This window comes from Somniosus microcephalus, chromosome 11 (assembly GCF_052327205.1).
Source record: "Somniosus microcephalus isolate GS21.2 chromosome 11, FLI_Smic_1.0, whole genome shotgun sequence".
In the NCBI taxonomy this organism is placed as follows: domain Eukaryota; kingdom Metazoa; phylum Chordata; class Chondrichthyes; order Squaliformes; family Somniosidae; genus Somniosus; species Somniosus microcephalus.
Window position 1 is genome coordinate 148,370,740 of NC_140997.1, and position 18,252 is coordinate 148,388,991.

The 18,252-nt window shown below is 44.2% G+C and overlaps 1 protein-coding gene across 1 annotated transcript in view; it reads left to right on the plus strand.

The window, feature by feature from the left end:
- LOC147110942 (inositol 1,4,5-trisphosphate-gated calcium channel ITPR1-like) overlaps window positions 1-18,252 on the plus strand; it is a 509,662-nt gene that overhangs the window by 375,950 nt on the left and 115,460 nt on the right. Inside the window, exon 51 of the mRNA XM_085999984.1 lies at window positions 11,225-11,347. Coding sequence (XP_085856110.1) covers window positions 11,225-11,347 — 123 coding nt within the window. The remainder of the gene's footprint in view (window positions 1-11,224; window positions 11,348-18,252) is intronic.

The following is an 18,252-nucleotide window of genomic DNA, read 5'->3' on the forward strand; positions in this document are numbered from 1 at the left end:
ATTTAGGACAGAGATGAGGAGGAATTTCTTCACCCAGAGAGTGGTGAACCTGTGGAATTCTCTACCACAGAAGGCAGTTGAGGCCAATTCATTAAATATATTCAAGAAGGAGTTAGATATATTTCTTAAGGCTAAAGGGATCAAGGGATATGGGGAGAAAGCAGAGACAGGGTACTGAATTTGGATGATCAGTCATGATCTCATTAAATGGCGGAACAGGTCGAGGGGCCGAATGGCCTACTCCTATCTTCTATGTTTCTATGTTATTTGCATACTGTCTAGTTCCTCCTCTGCTATTCCTGGAAATCTGATGTCTGACCTTGTCTTTCTCTTCCTCAATTAAAATGAAGTGGTGTAACTATTTCATAATTCTGTTTTTGTCCTTAACTGCATTCGTCTCCATTTTGACTTCAGCTTCACCAATGATTCTTCAAATACCTCTCATTTCTCTGCAAAAAATCTTCCACCATTGTTGTACGTGATGACCATTAATGAATTAAATCATTGACACTGAAAGATCACTCGTAAAATTTGAAATGTTGTACTTTCAGGTTTGCAAATGGTTTGTCCTAATTTTAAAGCATTACACTAAATATGTTTTAATGTAATTCTGTTTGTAGCCTATCTCGCATCAGTTCCCGCTCACCCATCACCTCTGTCCTCACTGATCTACATTGGATCCCACTCCCCCAGTGCTTCGAATTTAAAATTCTCATCTTCTTTCGATTCTTTGATGGCCTCATCCCACCCTATCTTTTCAGCCCTACAATCTACTCCTCTCTCTACCCCACCATTGGTGGTTGTGCCTTCAGCGTTCTGGAAACCCCTCTGCTTCTTCACCTCCCTCTCCTCCTTTCCGACACTCCTTAAAACCCACCTCTTAGAGCAACTTTTTGGTCACCACTGCTAATCTCACTTCCTGTGGCTGAGTGTCCATTTTTTGATTGCCCCTCCATGAAGCACCTTTAGATGTTTCTTTGTTAAAACTGCTGTTTCATTGCAAGTTGCTTTTCAATAGGTAGGCACGTGCAAGACTGAGGTATGCAGCATATATGTAGTCAGACGCAACACTGCGTGACAGGCAAGCCTGGTTCAGTGTCGGCAAGTGCATGTGTTCAACTCAGCAGAATTAAATTTCCCCAGAGAACCATAGTTACTGATGGAACGGCTCCCTGGAGCTTGGGAAATTTGAACGATCTGATTTAACAGCAAACTGTGCAGGGATTATAATACAGGCTCACAATTTAAAATTTGTTATCAATGAAACAACAACATTGGCTCCATAATATACAGAGAAGTACATGACTCAGATCTGTCAGTCTCTGGTTTGATTTTCAAGCTCGGGGTTGTACATTTGCATTTGGTGGATTCCCCCCCCCCCCCCCCCCCCCCCACCATCCTCCTCTCGAAGGACTGTAGTTTTCACATTTGAGGAATAGGGACAGTTATTTGCAAGGCCATGGGAAAGTTGCAAGTGCATAGTTACACCCACCGTTGTCTCCCTTACAAAGTGTGCCTGTGATTTCCCCCACAAGCACCATAGTAGATTGTGCAGTCGCTCCGATGCAGTGACGACACCATGAGGGAATTCTAACTCGGATGAGGAGATGATTAAAAGGAACCAATTACAATTTAACACATCCACCATTTTAACTAACCCTCTTGGACAACATCAAGTTCCACGAACAAATAAACCACAAGTAATTTTAGCCAAATCTAGAACATAACTGACAAACCTCTGCTGTAACTACTGCCATTGTTCTTCCAGCAACTTCTCATTTTTTGTTTTGCATTTCCTTACTTTTTAATTTGTAAAATTAACATGACCTTGCAGCTGCTCTGTTTGAGTGTTACCAATTAATTTACATCGAAGAGCAACATACCTCACTTCCATTCTCATTACAACGCCGTGACCACACTCTACAACTTAGAATCATGCAACACAGAAGGAGGTCATTTGGCCCATCGTGCCTGTGCCGGCTCTTTGAAAGAGCTCTCCAATTAGTCCCATAGCCCAGCAAATTTTTCTCCTTCCAAGTATTTATTCAATTCCCTCTTGAAAGTTACGATTGAATCTGCTTCCACCACCCTTTCAGGCAGTGCATTCCAGATCATCATAACTCACTGCGTAAAAAAAATTCCCCTCATCTCGTCTCTTTTTTTGCAAATCACTTTAACTCTGTGTCCTCTAGTTACCAACCCTTCTGCCACTGGAAATAGTTCCACCTTATTTACGATATCAAAACCTTTCATGATTTTAAACACCTCTATTAAATTACCTTTTACCCTTCTCTGCTCTGTGGAGAACAACCTCAGCTTCTCTAGTCTCCCCATGTAACTAAAGTCCTGCATCCCTGGTACCATTCCAGTAAATCTTCTCTGCACCCTCTCTAAGGTTGTGACATCCTTTCTAAAGTGTGGTGCTCAGAATTGGACTCAATACTCCAGCTGGGGCTTAACCAGTGTTTTATTAAGGTTTACCATAACTTCCTTGAGTTTGTACTCTATGCCTCTATTAATAAAGCCAAGGATCCCGTACGCTTTTTTAATAACCTTATTAACTTCAAAGATTTGTGTCCGTACATCCCCAGGTTTTGCTGTTCCTGCACCCCCTTTAAAATTGTACCCTTTAGTTTATATTGCCTCGCCTCATTCTTCCTACCAAAATGTATCACTTCGCACTTTTCTGCATTAGATTCCATCGGCCATGTGTCTGCCCATTTCACCAGTCTGACCACCTGTAAACTTTGAAATTATGTCCCTGTGTACCCAATTCCAGGTTATTATATATCAAAAAGAGCAGTAGTCCTAATATTGACCCCAGGGGGACACCTCTATATACAGGAAACTTTCTGGTATCCGGCACTGACGGGACCGAGTTGGTGCTGTCCCATCAAAACTGCCGTATAAACTAGCGCTAATGTTAAAACATACGGAGCTTCTCAGCTCCGTATGGAAACAACAAACCCTGTTGCTTAGCAACAGCTTCAAAACAGTTGGCCGCAGCTTAAAAGCGTCTCTGTAGCTAAGCAACAGCTTCAGCTAGACGCTTGGGAGCCACGACTAGAAAAAAAAAAGCAACGAGAAGTAAAAAAACTTATAGGAAACGGCTCCTAAATTTTGCCAGTAGATAAGAGCTTTCCGGACCTCCGGTTAAACGAAAGTTTCCTGTACTTCCCTCCAGCCTGAAAAACAACTGTTCACGGCTACTCTCTGCTTTCTATCCCTTAGCCAGTTTTGTATCCACGCTGCCACTGCCCCTTTAATCCCATGGGTTTCAATTTTGTTAACAAGTCTATTATGTGGTACTTAATCAAATGCCTTGTACACATCAACCGCACTACCTTCATGCACCCTCGCCGTTACTTCTACTTTTTGGTCCCTATTTGGCCCCACCCTTCCTGTGACTACCCTTTTACTTCAAATATGTCCCTTTGTTCTACTCCCAGAGTTTAAATGAAAATAATATTCTGTTAACTTTTTTTCTATGCTTTTCACAGTCTTAGATACCTCTAAGGCCACCCGTCAGACCTCCTTTCCAAGTTGAAAAGCCCAAGTCTCTCCAATCTTCCCTCATAACTTAGACTCCTGACACTGTGGCTCACCTTTGTGGCTCTTCTCTGCACTGCCTCCAGCTCTTGAGTGTCCCATCGAAACATAGAAGATAGGAGCAGGAGTTGGCCATTCAGCCCCTCAAGCCTGTTCCGCCATTCAATGAGATCATGCTGATCATCCAAATTCAGTACCCTGTCCCTGCTTTCTCCCCATATCCCTTGATCCCTTTAGCCTTAAGAAATATATCTAACTCCTTCTTGAATATATTTAATGAATTGGCCTCAACTGCCTTCTGTGGTAGAGAATTCCACAGGTTCACCACTCTCTGGGTGAAGAAATTCCTCCTCATCTCTGTCCTAAATGGCTTACCCCTTATCTTTAGACTGTGACCCCTGGTTCTGGACTCCCCCGCCATTGGGAATATCCTTCCTGCATCTAGTCTGTCCAGTCCTGTTAGAATTTTATAAGTTTCAATGAGATCCCCTCTCATTCTTCTAAACTCTAGCGAATATAAGCCTAATCGACCCAATCTCTCTTCATACGTCATTCCTGCCATCCCAGGTATCAGTCTGGTGAATCTTTGCTGCACTCCCTCCGTGGCAAGAACATTCTTCCTCAGATAAGGCGACCAAAACTGCACACAATACTCAAGGTGTGGCCCTGTACAACTGCAGCAAGACATCCTTGCTCCTGTACTCGAATCCTCTCGCTATGAAGGCCAACATACCATTTGCCTTCTTAACCGCCTGCTGCACCTGCATGCTTACCTTCAGCGACTGGTGCAAAGGACACCCAGGTCTCGTTGCACTTCCCCTTTTCCCAATCTATTGCCGTTCAGATAATCTGTCTTCCTGTTTTTGCCACCGAAGTGGATAACCTCGCATTTATCCACATTTTACTGCATCTGCCATGCATCTGCCCAATCACCCAACCTGTCCAAATCATACTGGAGTTTGTCTGCATCCTCCTCACAGCACACACGCCCACCCAGCTTTGTCCCTCATGTTTCTTGGTGATCAGAACTGGAAGCAGTATTCAAGGTGCAGTCTGACCAGAGCACTGTACACTTCAATCATTACCTCCGTGACCTATATACTAATGCTTTGGCCATGTACTTCAGCATCCTACTGACTTTGTTGATCACTGCTCTGCATTGGTTGGACAGGTTTAGCACCAAGTCTACTAAGGTTCCGATGTCTCTCTCAGCGCCATCATTAGCTATTTGGACCCATCAGAGTGCCCAGTCTCTGCCCTGCTCTTGTAGCCACGTTGCTAATATGGCCGCTTCGTATAAGCTTCTGGTCAAGGTTTGCAGTTAGGTTGGTGGAGTCACATTTCCTGTGCTCTGGGCAGCTGTGGTGACTGATGGGATGGCTTCCTGGAGCACAGAAAATTTGAATCTGTTAATTTAACCACAAAAACACAGGCGAGTGGCCAAGATTGGCAAGTACAGGTACGGAGCGCAGTGATGGTAACAATCCACAGCGGTTCATCTCCAGCTCTGCCTGACTCCATGCCGGTATTGGGAGAATTTAATTTGCATATTCAAATCTAACCTAGTTCAAACTGGAACCTAGTGTCTGGTTTTCAAACACGGCTCTGTTACGATGAACTGAACCAAGATACATTTCCCTATACGATAGGGTTGCCAACTCTGGTTGGACATATTCCTGGAGGTGTCATCACATGACCTTCTGCCTCCAACTGCCCTGCCCCCCACACTCCCACCATTGGTCGCCCAACGTGTCCGTCCTCACGGCACCCCGCCTTCCCACAGCCAATCGGACGGAAAGCAAATAGACTCTTCATTACCTGACTGGATGATTTTTGACTATCAGTCAAAACAGCCTTTTTCCTCCATGTCTGATATTATGCTATCTAATAACCAAAGTGTTCAAAAATTTTTGTTTTTAAGAAACACATTTCTTTTATTGCCCCTATGACTTTTATCCTGGGTTGCTTGCAGCAGTGTCCTGGAGATTAGTCTTTAATTCCTTGAGACTCCAGGGCAATCCTGGCGGGTTGGCAATCCTACTATAACAGGTAAAGTTGGTATAGATTTGATCCTACATGTGTTTTTGTGTGGGGGGAGTAAGGTGGAAGGAATATGAAGCTCACTCTTTGTTCCCACCTGACCAGGATACCTGCTCCCAGACTTCGCCATTGTTGCGATGAGTCAATTGCAAGGCGGTATGCAACTACTGCCTGGGATAACTCTTCTCTCCCTTTTCTTCCTTGGATACCTGACATCTGTTTGACGTGTTCCCACAGTAAAATGAGTAGCATGAAGGATCGCACTTGTGTTCCATCACTGCTGTGGCACTCTCTGCTGCCACAAGTTCAGCACCACAGGCCTACCTCAGGGTAGGGTGTTCACTTAAAACCGATGTACTTTTCCAAATCTGGCTTGATTGCTTTATGGCACTGATGTGGTAACTTAGCCTTCCCTTTCCAATATCAATCTGATATTTAGATTTTTTTTTTAAATTGGGCCAAATCACTGTGACAAAGCCGTCTCCTAGATCTGAATCTGGTTGAGTAAGTTCTGTTTTATTCCACCCTTGCTAAAGAGAATTTTAAAGCCTATACTCACTCACACCTGGCGAGAGGCACCTCATTTGAGCTCCTAATGTGTAAAGCACTCTCCTTGTTTGATATAGAGGCGGCCTGAAATAATTTTGTTTAAATGTATGCTTGTTGAGAACACTTATAACCAAAACTACGGAGATGAGAATACGGAGATGAGGAGAATTTTTTTTTTACGCAGCGCTTTGTTGCGACCTGGAATGCACTGTCTGAAAGGGTGGTGGAAGAAGATTCAATAGTTGAATAAATACTTGAGATGGAAAAATTTGCCGAGCAGGGGGTGGGGGGTGAGTGGGACTGATTGGATCGCTCTTTCAAAGAACCGGCACAGACACGATGGGCCGACTGGCCTATTTCTGTGCTGTAAGATTCGAATGATTTATTCCACTTGTGAGGAAAGTACTCAGTTTGTGCCCTTTGTGCTTTTGTATTATTTTAAAATATAAGGTCTTCAACACTAAATAATTTCTGTGTGCTGTCTCCTCCCAGGAGAAATAAGAAAAATAAACTTCACCAAAATACGTCAGTTTTGAAATGTGCCCAACTGACTCTTCAGTCGCACGAGCATGATTATTGATTAAATACATGTTGTCGGACAAGGAGACGCTCATGAAATTTTAATGTTATTAAAAGTAGAGAACGTAGTGCATATTTTTAGTTAAGGATATAAATAGCGGTGTTCTATTTGCCTTTAAGAAATGCTGAAAGTTGAATAAATATTAAGGAGCTGCTTTGAGCTGCACTTTATTTTTAGATGTCTACAGTGAATTAACATTGTACAGTGAGCGATTCTGTAGCTTAGCCGTTAAGATGCTTATTTTGGAGCACTGATCAATGGCTTGATGTCCCAGGACTTACACGTGAAGGCATGAAATGGCCAGCCAGACTTGTGACGGGTCTTGGCGGCTCTCCGGTTGGGTTGCTGGCGTAAGACAGGTCACAGAAATGTGAGCAGTGCACGGGGGGGTTTGGAGATCAAACCTTTGTGGGAGAACAGACGGGTGTTAGCGCACTCCGTCGAACGTCATTCCTGTCTGGAGCAGCCCTGAAGAATGACTTTGCAGCTCCGCGTGGCTTCGCTTGTCTTCCCTCTCGAAGTGCAAGACCAAGTGGAAAAGATCCCAATTGGTCCCATTTGGGAAGCCATACAGATTAGATTCATTTCAGTTTGATGGGTTGAATGTCTAGTAGGGTTTACTTGGTTGACTCCTGATAAGACATTTGAAAGTGAAATTCCCTCTCCAGGTGAAAAATGGGACATTGCCTATTTTCTTTTTGATTTACCCAGAAGTGCCATTGGCATTCTTGACAAATTTGTACACTTCAAATTTATGTTTTTCTGTTTGGGGGTGGGGGGAGGTGAAAATGGGCATTCTCCACTGTTTCAATAGGACTTTGGAAACCAGCGTATGATTGGGGCCTAAGGAGTAGATCACATGAGGTGTCCATGTAACCTGAACATCCTATGAAACCTTCTCTGCCAATTACCAAGAGAGTTTGACCAGTTCATCGCTGTATTCAGCAGGGTCTTTTCTGCAGGTCATTGTTAATTAACTGCAGCAATTTTAAAGTTAGACGACACGGGTGTATGTGAAACATTTTTTCATGGCACACCAAGATCTTTTATCATTCCGCTCCCTTCAGCCTCTGTAACATTGTGGGTGGGATCTCCAGTTCGTAGCACTGAACTCCAAGTCCTAGTGCATTGAAGAAAACTTTAGCCCAGTGCTGCTTTTCATTTTATTGTGTAAAGTATCTTGCAGAACGCTCATCATATCTTTCTGTGGGTAAAGCCATCAAAGATGGCACCACAAAATGTAGACGTAGTATACTCGGGAGTAAGAAAATCAATTATTACTGTCAATTTAATTTTCCCATACATTCCATCACGGCAAACCACAGTAATGGAGCTTATAGCAAATATGGATGAAACCTGTGTTTTAAAAAAAAAAAAAAAGTAAGAAAGCTTCTCTCCTGAGGCAGTTGACTTCTTCCTTGGATCTGGCTCATAGTTCCAGTACCTCACTCAAATGGCCATTCTTAATGCATGAGCTTTGATAACATGAATGTCTGGAGGCTATTCCATCCTGGAGGCCATCATAGACCAATACTTCCGTTCTCACCTACGATCCCCACACACAGATGGAACAGGGCACTGGATAGTGGTCAGGAGCAGGAAAGCTGGAAGATCTACCATGCTTCTTCCTCTAGCCCAGAGGTGCTGTGACTAATTGTAGCACACCTACTGGACTGAGCTGTATTTAGCACAGACTGGAGATTGAGCCTGGGCCTTCCTGGTGCCTATTATCAGTCGTACATTTCAGCGCTTTTAATGAAACATTGTGAATGGTTCATTCCACTCCCCATTAGAGTAATTTATGGAACTTTTAAAAAAAATATATATATGCTTAAAAGAGCTTTTGCATTTTTAAAATTCATTCCTGGGATGTGGGCGTCGCTGGCAAGGCCAGCATTTATTGCCCATCCCTAATTGACCTTGAGAAGGTGGTGGTGAACCGCCTTCTTGAACCACTGCAGTCCGTGTGGTGAAGGTACTCCCACAGTGCTGTTAGGGAGGGAGTTCCAGGAATTTGACCCAGCAACGATGAAGGATCAGCAATATACTTCTAAGTCAGGATGGTGTGTAACTTGGAGGGGAACTTGCAGGTGATGTTGTTCCCATGTGCCTGCTGCCCTTGTCCTTCTAGGTGGTAGAGGTCGTGGGTTTAGGAGGTGCTGCCGAAGAAGCCTTGTCGAGTTGCTGCAGTGCATCTTGTAGATGGTACACACTGCAGCCACGGTATACCTGTGGTGGAGGGAGTAAATGTTTAAGGTGATGGATGAGGTGGCAATCAAGCGGGCTGCTTTCTCCTGGATAGTGTTGAGCTGCTTGAGTGTTGTTGGAGCTGCACTCATCCAGGCAAGTGGAGAGTATGCCATCACGCTCCTGATTTGTGCCTTGTAGATGGTGGAAAGATTTTGGGGAGTCAGGAGGTGAGACACTCGCCGCAGAATACCCAGCCTCTGACCTGTTCTTGTAGCCACAGTATTTATGTGGCTGGTCCAGTTAAGTTTCTGGTCAATGGTGGCCCCCAGGATGTTGATGGTGGGGGATTCGGCGATGGTAATGCCGTTGAATGTCATGGGGCGGTGGTTAGACTCTCGCTTGTTGGAGATAGTCACTACCTGGCACTTGTGTGGCGCGAATGTTACTTGTCACTTATCAGCCCAAGTCTGAATGTCATCCAGTTCTTGTTGCATGCAGCACAGACTGCTTCATTATCTAAGGAGTTGCAAATGGAACTGGCGGAACCCAAACTGAGCATCGATGAGCAGGTTATTGGTGAGTAAGTGCCGCTTGATAGCACTGTTGGCGACACCTTCCATCACTTTGCTGCTGATTGAGTGTCGACTGATGGGGCAGAAATTGGCTGGATTGGATTTGTCCTGCTTTTTGTTGTCCGGACATACCTGGGCAGTTTTCCATATTGTCGGGTAAATGCCAGTGTTGTAGTTGTACTGGAACAGCTTGACTAGAGGCGCGACTAGTTCTGAAGCACAAGTCTTCAGCACGACAGCTGGGATGTTGTATCCAGTGTGCTCAGTGTTTCTTGATATCGCGTCTAGTGAATTGGCTGATGACTGGCTTCTGTGATGGTAGGGACCTCAGGAGGAGGCCAATATGGATCATCCACTTGGCACGTCTGGCTGAAGATGGTTGCAAACGCTTTAGCCTTGTCTTTTGCACTCGTGTGCTGGGCTCCACCATCATTGAGGATGGGGATATTCATGGAACCTTCTCTTCTCTTTAGTTGTTTAATTGTCCACCACCATTCATGACTGGATGTGGCAGGACTGCAGAGCTTTGACCTGATTCGTTGATTGTGGGATCGTTTTGCTCTGTCTATAGCATGCTGCTTCCACTGTTTAGCATGCATGTAGCCCTGTGTTGCAGCTTCCCCAGGTTGGCACCTCATTTTTGGGTACACCTGGTGCTGCTCCTGGCATGCTCTTCTGCACTCCTCATTGAACCAGGGTTGGTCCCCTGGCTTGATGGTTATGGTAGAGTGAGGGATATGCCGGATCATGAGGTGACAGATTGTGGTGGAATACAATTCTGCTGCTGCTGATGGCCCTCAGCGCCTCATGGATGCCTAGTTTTGAGCTGGTAGATCTGTTCTAAATCTAGCTCTTTTAGCAGTGATAGTGCCACAAAACATGATGGAGAGTGTCCTCAGTATGTAGACAGACTTCGTCTCCACAAGGACAGTGCAGTGGTCACTGCTACCAACGCTGTTGTAGGCAGAGCCTTGATCAGACCCCATCTGGAATACTGCGTTTAGTTTTGGGCCCGCACCTCAGGAAGGACATTATTGGCTTTAGATGGGGTCTGGCGCAGATTCAGCAGAATGTTACCAGGACTTAAAGGGTTAAATTTATGGATGCACCTTGCATACATTTGCCTTGTATTTCCTGAGAAAGTTGAGGGCTGATCTAATCGAGGTGTTTAAAATGGTAAAAGGATTTGATAAGGTAGATGCAGAGAAGCAATTTCCTCTAGTTAGGGAATCCAGGACAAGGGGGCACAATCTGAAAATTAGAGCTAGATCATTGAGGCGTGAAACAGGAAGAACTTTTTCTCCCAAAGTGCAGTGGAAATGTGGAACTTCCCTCCCCCAAAAGGCTCTGCATGCTCGGTCAATTGGAGCTTTCAGTAGATTTTTATTAGCGGGTAAATGGATTTGAGGTACAGATCAGCCATGATCTAATTGAATGGTGGGACAGGCTCGAGGGGCTGAATGGCCCACTCTTGTTCCTATATGGGATGTCACTTGTGTCCAAACTGGGTTCCACCTCAACCAAGCTATCTCCATAAAGCATCATGTCACTACTTTGTAACGCTGTTCTAATTCCAAACCCCTTCTTATCTGGCCCCATATCTACTCTCAAGTATTCACACTCATTTTATCTGATGTATTTCGAACAGTCTACAATTGGATTAATTTATGAAGTTAATTCCAGCCTTGACTAACTACCCACGTTAAAGCCATTTACTTTCAGCTCTCTGTTTTTGTTTTAACAGGACAGCCGGTTTTGTACTGGTGCTCACGTAACATGACCTTTTGGAGCAGCATCTCCTTCAATCTGGCCGTCCTCATGAACCTACTGGTTGCGTTATTCTACCCCTTTGAAGGTGTCCGAGGAGGTAATGTCGCCTTCACGCGTGCGCAAGTGAATCTGACTGCAGTTTGCTTCTCATTTAGCTCAATAATTTGTGCGGCTGCTTTAAATCAAGCCTTTGAACTTGTTTACGTCCATTTTAGACCTCCTTCTCCCAACTGAATTAAGGTTGTGGATTGTGCCAATATATTTCACTGACAGGGATGTGGATTGAATGTAGTTTAACTGAAAGCCTTGGGCGATTTCACTCACTCCCTAGCTTTTCTGCTTAAACTTCATTCCTATATCGAACACTGAAATACTTGACTTTCATTTGCATATATTACAGATCTATAGAATTGAACTATTGTAAAAAAATAAACACTGCATAGCCATTACTTAAATAGCCTAAGATTGCCAATTATAGACAATCTGGCAGTACTGAAGAGCTTGAATTTTTAAGAATCCCACAATTGGGGAAAGTTACGTTCTTTCAGAATGGTTTGGAAAGAATTTAAACCAACTGACATGGAGATAGTGGTTCGAGGTTGTAAATTTCTATAACTAAATCATGTGGACAGGCTTGTTATCTCAATGTTAAGTATTATCAGTTGGGCTTGAGCTACAGTTCTGTATTCAGTAAGGCCGCTTAATAATCCAAAATAATAAAACTACTTTCACAATTCCCACTAGATTTTTTTAAAATATAAAGTTACGTCAGATTACCAATGTTGAATCAGTTCTGATATGGTGTCAACCATGGCTTAGTGGGTAGTACTACTGCCTCTGAGTCAGAAGGTTGTCAGTTAAAGTCCCACTCCAGAGACTTGAGCACAACATGCAGGTTGACATTCCAGTTGAGTACTGAGGGAGGTGCTGTCTTTCAGCTGAGACATTAAACCGAGGCCTTGTCTGCCCTCTCGGGTGGAGGTATAAGATCCCATGTCACTATTTCGAAGAAGTGCAGAGGAGGGCTCCCTGGTGTCCTGGCCAATATATATCCCTCAGCCAACATCAGTAAAAAAGAGATTAGCTGGTCATTATCCCATTACTGTTTGTGGGAACTTGCTGTGCGCAAATTGGTCAACGCATTTCCCTGCATTACAACAGTGACTGCACTTCAAAAATACTTCATTGGCTGTAAAGCGCTTTGGAATGTTGTGAGGTCATAAAAGACACTATAGAAATGCAATTTCTATTCAATTTCTTGTTACACTGGACATCCTCTTTCCAAGGATCCAAATGAGCCTGCAAAAATGAATTTTAGAAATCTATATCTGCGCTGCTAAAAATTTGCTGTGTGAGGCGAGAACACCAGGTGCACAATAGCCTGTGTGTTGTGGAGCAGACAATTGAAATCCCACTCCAGATATAAAGGAGGAAAACAATGCTGGAAATCTGAAATAAAAACAAAGTTCTGTAAATGCACAGCAGGTCTGACCATCTGCATGTGGAAAGAGGAAGGGTAGGCTAACCATCCAGATGTGGACCCTTTGTAACTGAGTTGCAACAAAGGGTCTCCAGCTGATAAATCTTAATTTGCCTTCTCTCCTTTCACAAGGCTTGTTGTTTCTCCTGCATTTTCTAAAATCCCACTGCAGTCGACGCTGTCACGAAAGACAGAAAGCAACCAATCGCTCTGGTTTCATTTGTTGTGGTGCCAAGCATTTTGCAGTTGAACCATCATGGGTAATCTGAATTTTGCAATCCCGACCATGTCTGATTGCAGAGTTGCTCTGGTTCTCTAAGCACAGGGCAAAGAGGTTCTTTTCACAGCCTCAGCCAGTCTCTTCACGCAAAACACAGTCCCTTGGGTATTATGCTTGTGGCTTTGCTCCAAGGTAATACAAATGGTGTGTTCAATGAGAGTCCGAATGTTCTCGTACCTTGCTCTCTTCAATTTGTTGGCTCACTCTCCAAGAGTGAAATTGGGGCAAATAACAAGGTCATTACAAACAGTATCTATTCTGTACCTTTAGGGCTTAAACGGTTAAATTATGAAGACAAGTTACATAAACGGGACTTGTATTCCCTGGAGTTTAGAAGGTTTGGGGTGATCAAAACGAGGTATTTACTACTACAACAACAACAACTTATATTTTTATTGCGCCTTTAACGTAGTAAAACGTCCCAAGGTGCTTCACAGGAGCGTTATAAAACAAAATTTGACACCAAGCCACATATGGAGATATTATGGCAGATGACTGGCCAAAGAGGTAGGTTTTAAGGAGCATCTTAAAGGAGGAAAGAGAGGTAGCGAGGGAGGAAATTCCAGAGATTCGGACCTTGGCAGCTGAAGGCACAAACACCAATGGGGGAGCAATTAAAATCGGGGATGCTCAAATGATTAAGGGATTCAATAGGGTAGATACAGAGAAGCTATTTTCTCTGCTGGGGGAATCCAGAACAAGAGGGCAGCATCTTAAAATTAGAGCTAGGCCATTCATGAGGAAGCACTTTATTTTCTCCACACAGTGTAGTAGAAATCTGGAAATTGCTCCCCCAGAAAGCTCTGGATGCTGGGTCAATTCAAATTTTCAAAACTGAAATCAATAAATTTTTGTTGGGTAAAGGGTATCAAGGATATGGATCAAAGGCAGGTAAATGGGGTTGAGGTACAGATCAGCCATGATCTGATTGAATGGGGGAACAGGCTCGAGGGACTAAATGACCTCTTCCTGTTTTTGTGGTTCTATTGAATGCTGCCAACCTGTTGGTAAGCACAGCGTTGAATATTTTTTTTTTCAGAATCTTCCCTCGTATCTTGGATCTCGTGACATATACTGGGTTTCCAGGGTACAGGGAAGCCCCTGGTGTCTCAACCATGTGACCAATGTAAACGTGAACCCAGCGAGTATTGGCAGGCTGTTTGGCCATGAGAGGTAACACAGTCAAGCCTGCCTGAAATCTATACACCGTTTTCAGCTGTATTCAGACACATAGCCCTGATTCAGCCCCAAGCTCAAGAATGCAGTGGCCAGTTTTGCTGCTCCCCATTACATTTCAGGCTGAATTCAGCTCACTCGACACAGGCCAACCTTTCATCCTGAGATCTTCCTGGCATGAGTGGCTCTGTGGCACACCAGGCAGCGCCATTGGGGAAGCTCATCGCTTCTGACATACCCAGTGCGCTCTTCAGTCCAGTCTATTTTATGCACTGTATGAGCCCTTACTACAGTGACGCTTTAATCAAGGCAGATAAAAGTCCAACTAATAAAGTAGAATGGATGCAGGTTAACCACAGGATAAGAAAAATGGTCACATTAAACGTCACAGCAGTCAAACTAGCTCTCTTGCAATAATTTTAAAATAGTTTTATCTAATCCCAAATGTGCCAGTCACAGAAAAATTTCAAAGGAGTAGTTGGAGCATTTCGTTTTTGATATTTAAAAGAAACCTTGCATTTATATTGCGCCTTTCACGATCTCTGGACATCCCAAAGCATTTTACAGCCAATGAAGTACTTTTTGACATGTAGTCACTGTTGTAAAGTAGTTGTCATTTTAAATGTTAGAATTTTGGACTAAGAGTGTGTTTTGATCAATGGAATATTTTATTCACAGAACACTGCTTGACTGGTCTTTTACAGATATGAATGGTTTTATTTAAATGTTTGTGGCAGGTTTTTATATGGTAGAGAGGAACCGAAACCTATTGGGTTTTCATGAATATGTTTCTCTTGTTGACTGCTGTCTTCATACTTGGGGAATTCTCTCTCTTGTGTCTATCTGCCCCTCCCCCTCCAAAAAATGGACTTTCGCGTTAACATAACGCTCAAAAGCCAAATAAACATTAAACACCCTGCCCAGGTTAATTGTTAATCAGGTCATCAAATTAATTTCTTGTGAACTATCAGTCGCCTTTCAAGAAGTTAAAGGAGCAGAGCACAAAGGTGCTGTGGCTCAGTGAAAAATAGACAACACAATGAACGGACCTCCAAACTGGCTCAGAGTAATGCATTCGAGCATCACAGCACTTGCGTGCTTATACAAAACCCTCTGCATTTCACAACAGAGTTCTCTCTTGGCCTGCTTCCGTACTGTGCAGAAGAATTTACGTGGAGGCACTTTAATCCTTTTCTAAGAAGTTCAGAGCACATCCACCTCACTGTTTCGGCTCTGTTTGCAGAGTGCTGTCTTAAATCTGTCATCGCTTTAGGAGAGAAAGAATAGCACATTGCAACACTGCTCCTTCTCTCTGCTCCCAGCACTCCAGTGGTTTCCACATCATGAACTGTACATTCTACTTCTCTGACATAGCCACAGACCATATGCACGGCAGATAATCTGCCCTTAAAAAAGCAATCCGTGTAGCATTCAGTATTCATTTCAAGAGTTTCAAAGAACATTTTTGTTCTGATATTAACTTTGTCGTTGAGGTTTCAGACAGGTTCACACAGGGTTGTTATATTTTGAGATACGTCTTGTCTAGTGTGCATTTCCTATCTCTCTCACTTCAAGTGCCACATTCAATTTTTTTGTGCCGCACTTTATATTAAAGAAAGTATTAAGAAACAATGGTGACCATTGGGAATGTAGATACTTTCAGGAGCAGAAAATACCGGAGTGAGAAGGAAGGACTTTATTCTGAATACTGCCTGATTTCCGTGTGTTATTTTAATGCTCAAGAACAGCAACAACAACTTGCATTTATATAGCAGCCTTAACATTGTAAAATGTCCCAAGGTGTTTTATCAAATAACATTTGTCACCAAGCCACAGAGGGATATTAGGACAGGGAGGTAGGTTTTAAGGAGCATATTAAAGGAGCAGGGAGAGGTTTACGGAGGGAATTCCAGAGCTTGGGGCCTAGGCGTAGAAGGCACTGCCACCAATGGTGGAGGAAAGGAAATTGGGGATGTGCAAGAGGCCAAAATTGGAGGAATGCAGAGTTTCCGGAGGGTTGTGGGGCTTGAGGAGGTTACAGAGATGGAGAGGAATGAGACCAATACGGGATATGAACACAAGGCTGAGAATTTTAAATATGGGGCGTTGCTAAACCAGGAGCCAGTGTAGGTCACCGAGCACAGGGGTGATGGGTGAACGGTGTGAGTCAGGATATGGGCAGCAGCGCTTTGGATGAGCTGAAGTTTACGGAGGGTGGAGTATGTGAGGCCAGCCAGGGGAGCATTGGAATAGTTAGGTCTGGAGGTAACAAAAGCATGGAAGAGGGTTTCGGCAGCCGGAGGGCTGAGGCAGGGGCCGAGACGGACGATGTGACGGAGGTGGAAAAAAGGGGTCGGAAACTCAGTTCAGCGTTAAATAGGATGCCAAGGTTGCAGACAGTGGCTGGGGAGGGGGATGGAATCAGTGGCTAGGAACCAGTGATTGTGGCGGAGATCGAAAACCATGGCTTTGGTCTTCCCAATATTTAATTGGAGAAAATTTCTGCTCAACCAATATTGGATGCCAGACGAGTAGCGTGATAAATCAGAGGCAGTGGAGGGGTTGCGAGAGGTGGTGATGTAGGAGAAAGAAAGAAAGGCTTGCATTCATATAGCGTCCTTCATGACTGCCGGATGTCCCAAATCACTTTACAGCCAATGAAGTACTTTTGAAGTGTAGTCACTGTTGTAATGCAGGAAGCACAGCAAGGTTCCTCAATGAGCAATGTGATAACGACAGATAATCTGTTTTGGTGATGTTGGTTGAGGAATTAATATTGACCAGGACTCCCTGCTCTTCTACAAAAAAGTGCCGTGGGATCTTTTACATCCACTTGAAAGGGCAGATGGGGCCTCGGTTTAACATCTCATCCGAAAGGCAGCACCTCCGACAGTGCAGCACTCCTGCACGGGAGTGTCGGCCTAGATTTTCGTGCTCAAGTGTCTGGAGTGGTCTCTGGATAGAGGTGGAAAATAGGATAGAAACCTGTTGCACCCATTTTTACAGGTGGTTACTTTTGCCAGAAGCTCCTACCCCAATATAGGTGGGCGCATTAAATGAGGTGGTAATGACGGTGTGTTGTCATGCAATATACTGTTATTATTACCTCAGTAATGTTGGATGTAAACTACACCTTCACACAACAGGTGTCTGCCATTGTACGATAGCAAAATACTGCAGATGCTGGAAATCCGAAATAACAACAGAAAATGCTGGAAAAACTCAGCAGGCCAGGCAACATCCGTGGAGAGAGAAATAGAGTCAACGTTTCAGGTCGAAACCCTTTGTTAAGACTGAAAAAGCTCAGGAAATGAAACTGATTAAAAGGCCAGTTTGGCGGCTGGGAGAGAACAAAAGAGAAGTGAAGAGACATTAAGAGGTATTCAAAACAAGACGGGATGGTGATAGGACTAGTGGAGACAAAAGACGGCTCTAGATTAGGTGTGAAATGCGCTGGCAGAATGAGGGATAGCTGCCATGTGGGAGAGAAAAAAAGGGGGGAGGGCCAAAACAAAGGTGTGGATAAAAAATATAAGTAAAAATGTATTGGGGGCCGAGGTTATGATCTGAAATTGTTGAACTCGATATTGAGTCCAGAAGGCTGTAAAGTGCCTAATCGGAAGATGAGGTGCTGTTCCTCGAGCTTACGCTGAGCTTCCGTGGAACAGTGCAAGACCCCGAGTATGGTGAGGTCTGAGTGGGAATGGGGCGGTGAAGTAAAATGACAGGCGACCGGAAGCTCGGGGTCATCCTTACGGACTGAACGGAGGTGTTCCCCAAAGCGGTCACCCAATCTGCGTTTGATCTCCCCAATGTAGAGGAGACACATCATGAGCAGCGAATACAGTATACTAGATTGCAAGAAGTACAAGTAAATCACTGTTTCACCTGGAAGGGGTGTTTGGGGCCCTGGACAGTGGGAAGGGGGGAGGTATACGGGCAGGTGTTGCATCTCCTGCGCTTGCACGGGAAGGTGCCGGGCGAAGGGGAAGGGGTGCTGGGGGTGATAGAGGAGTGGACTAGGGTGTCTCAGAGGGAGTGGTCCCTACGGAATAGAAGATAGGAG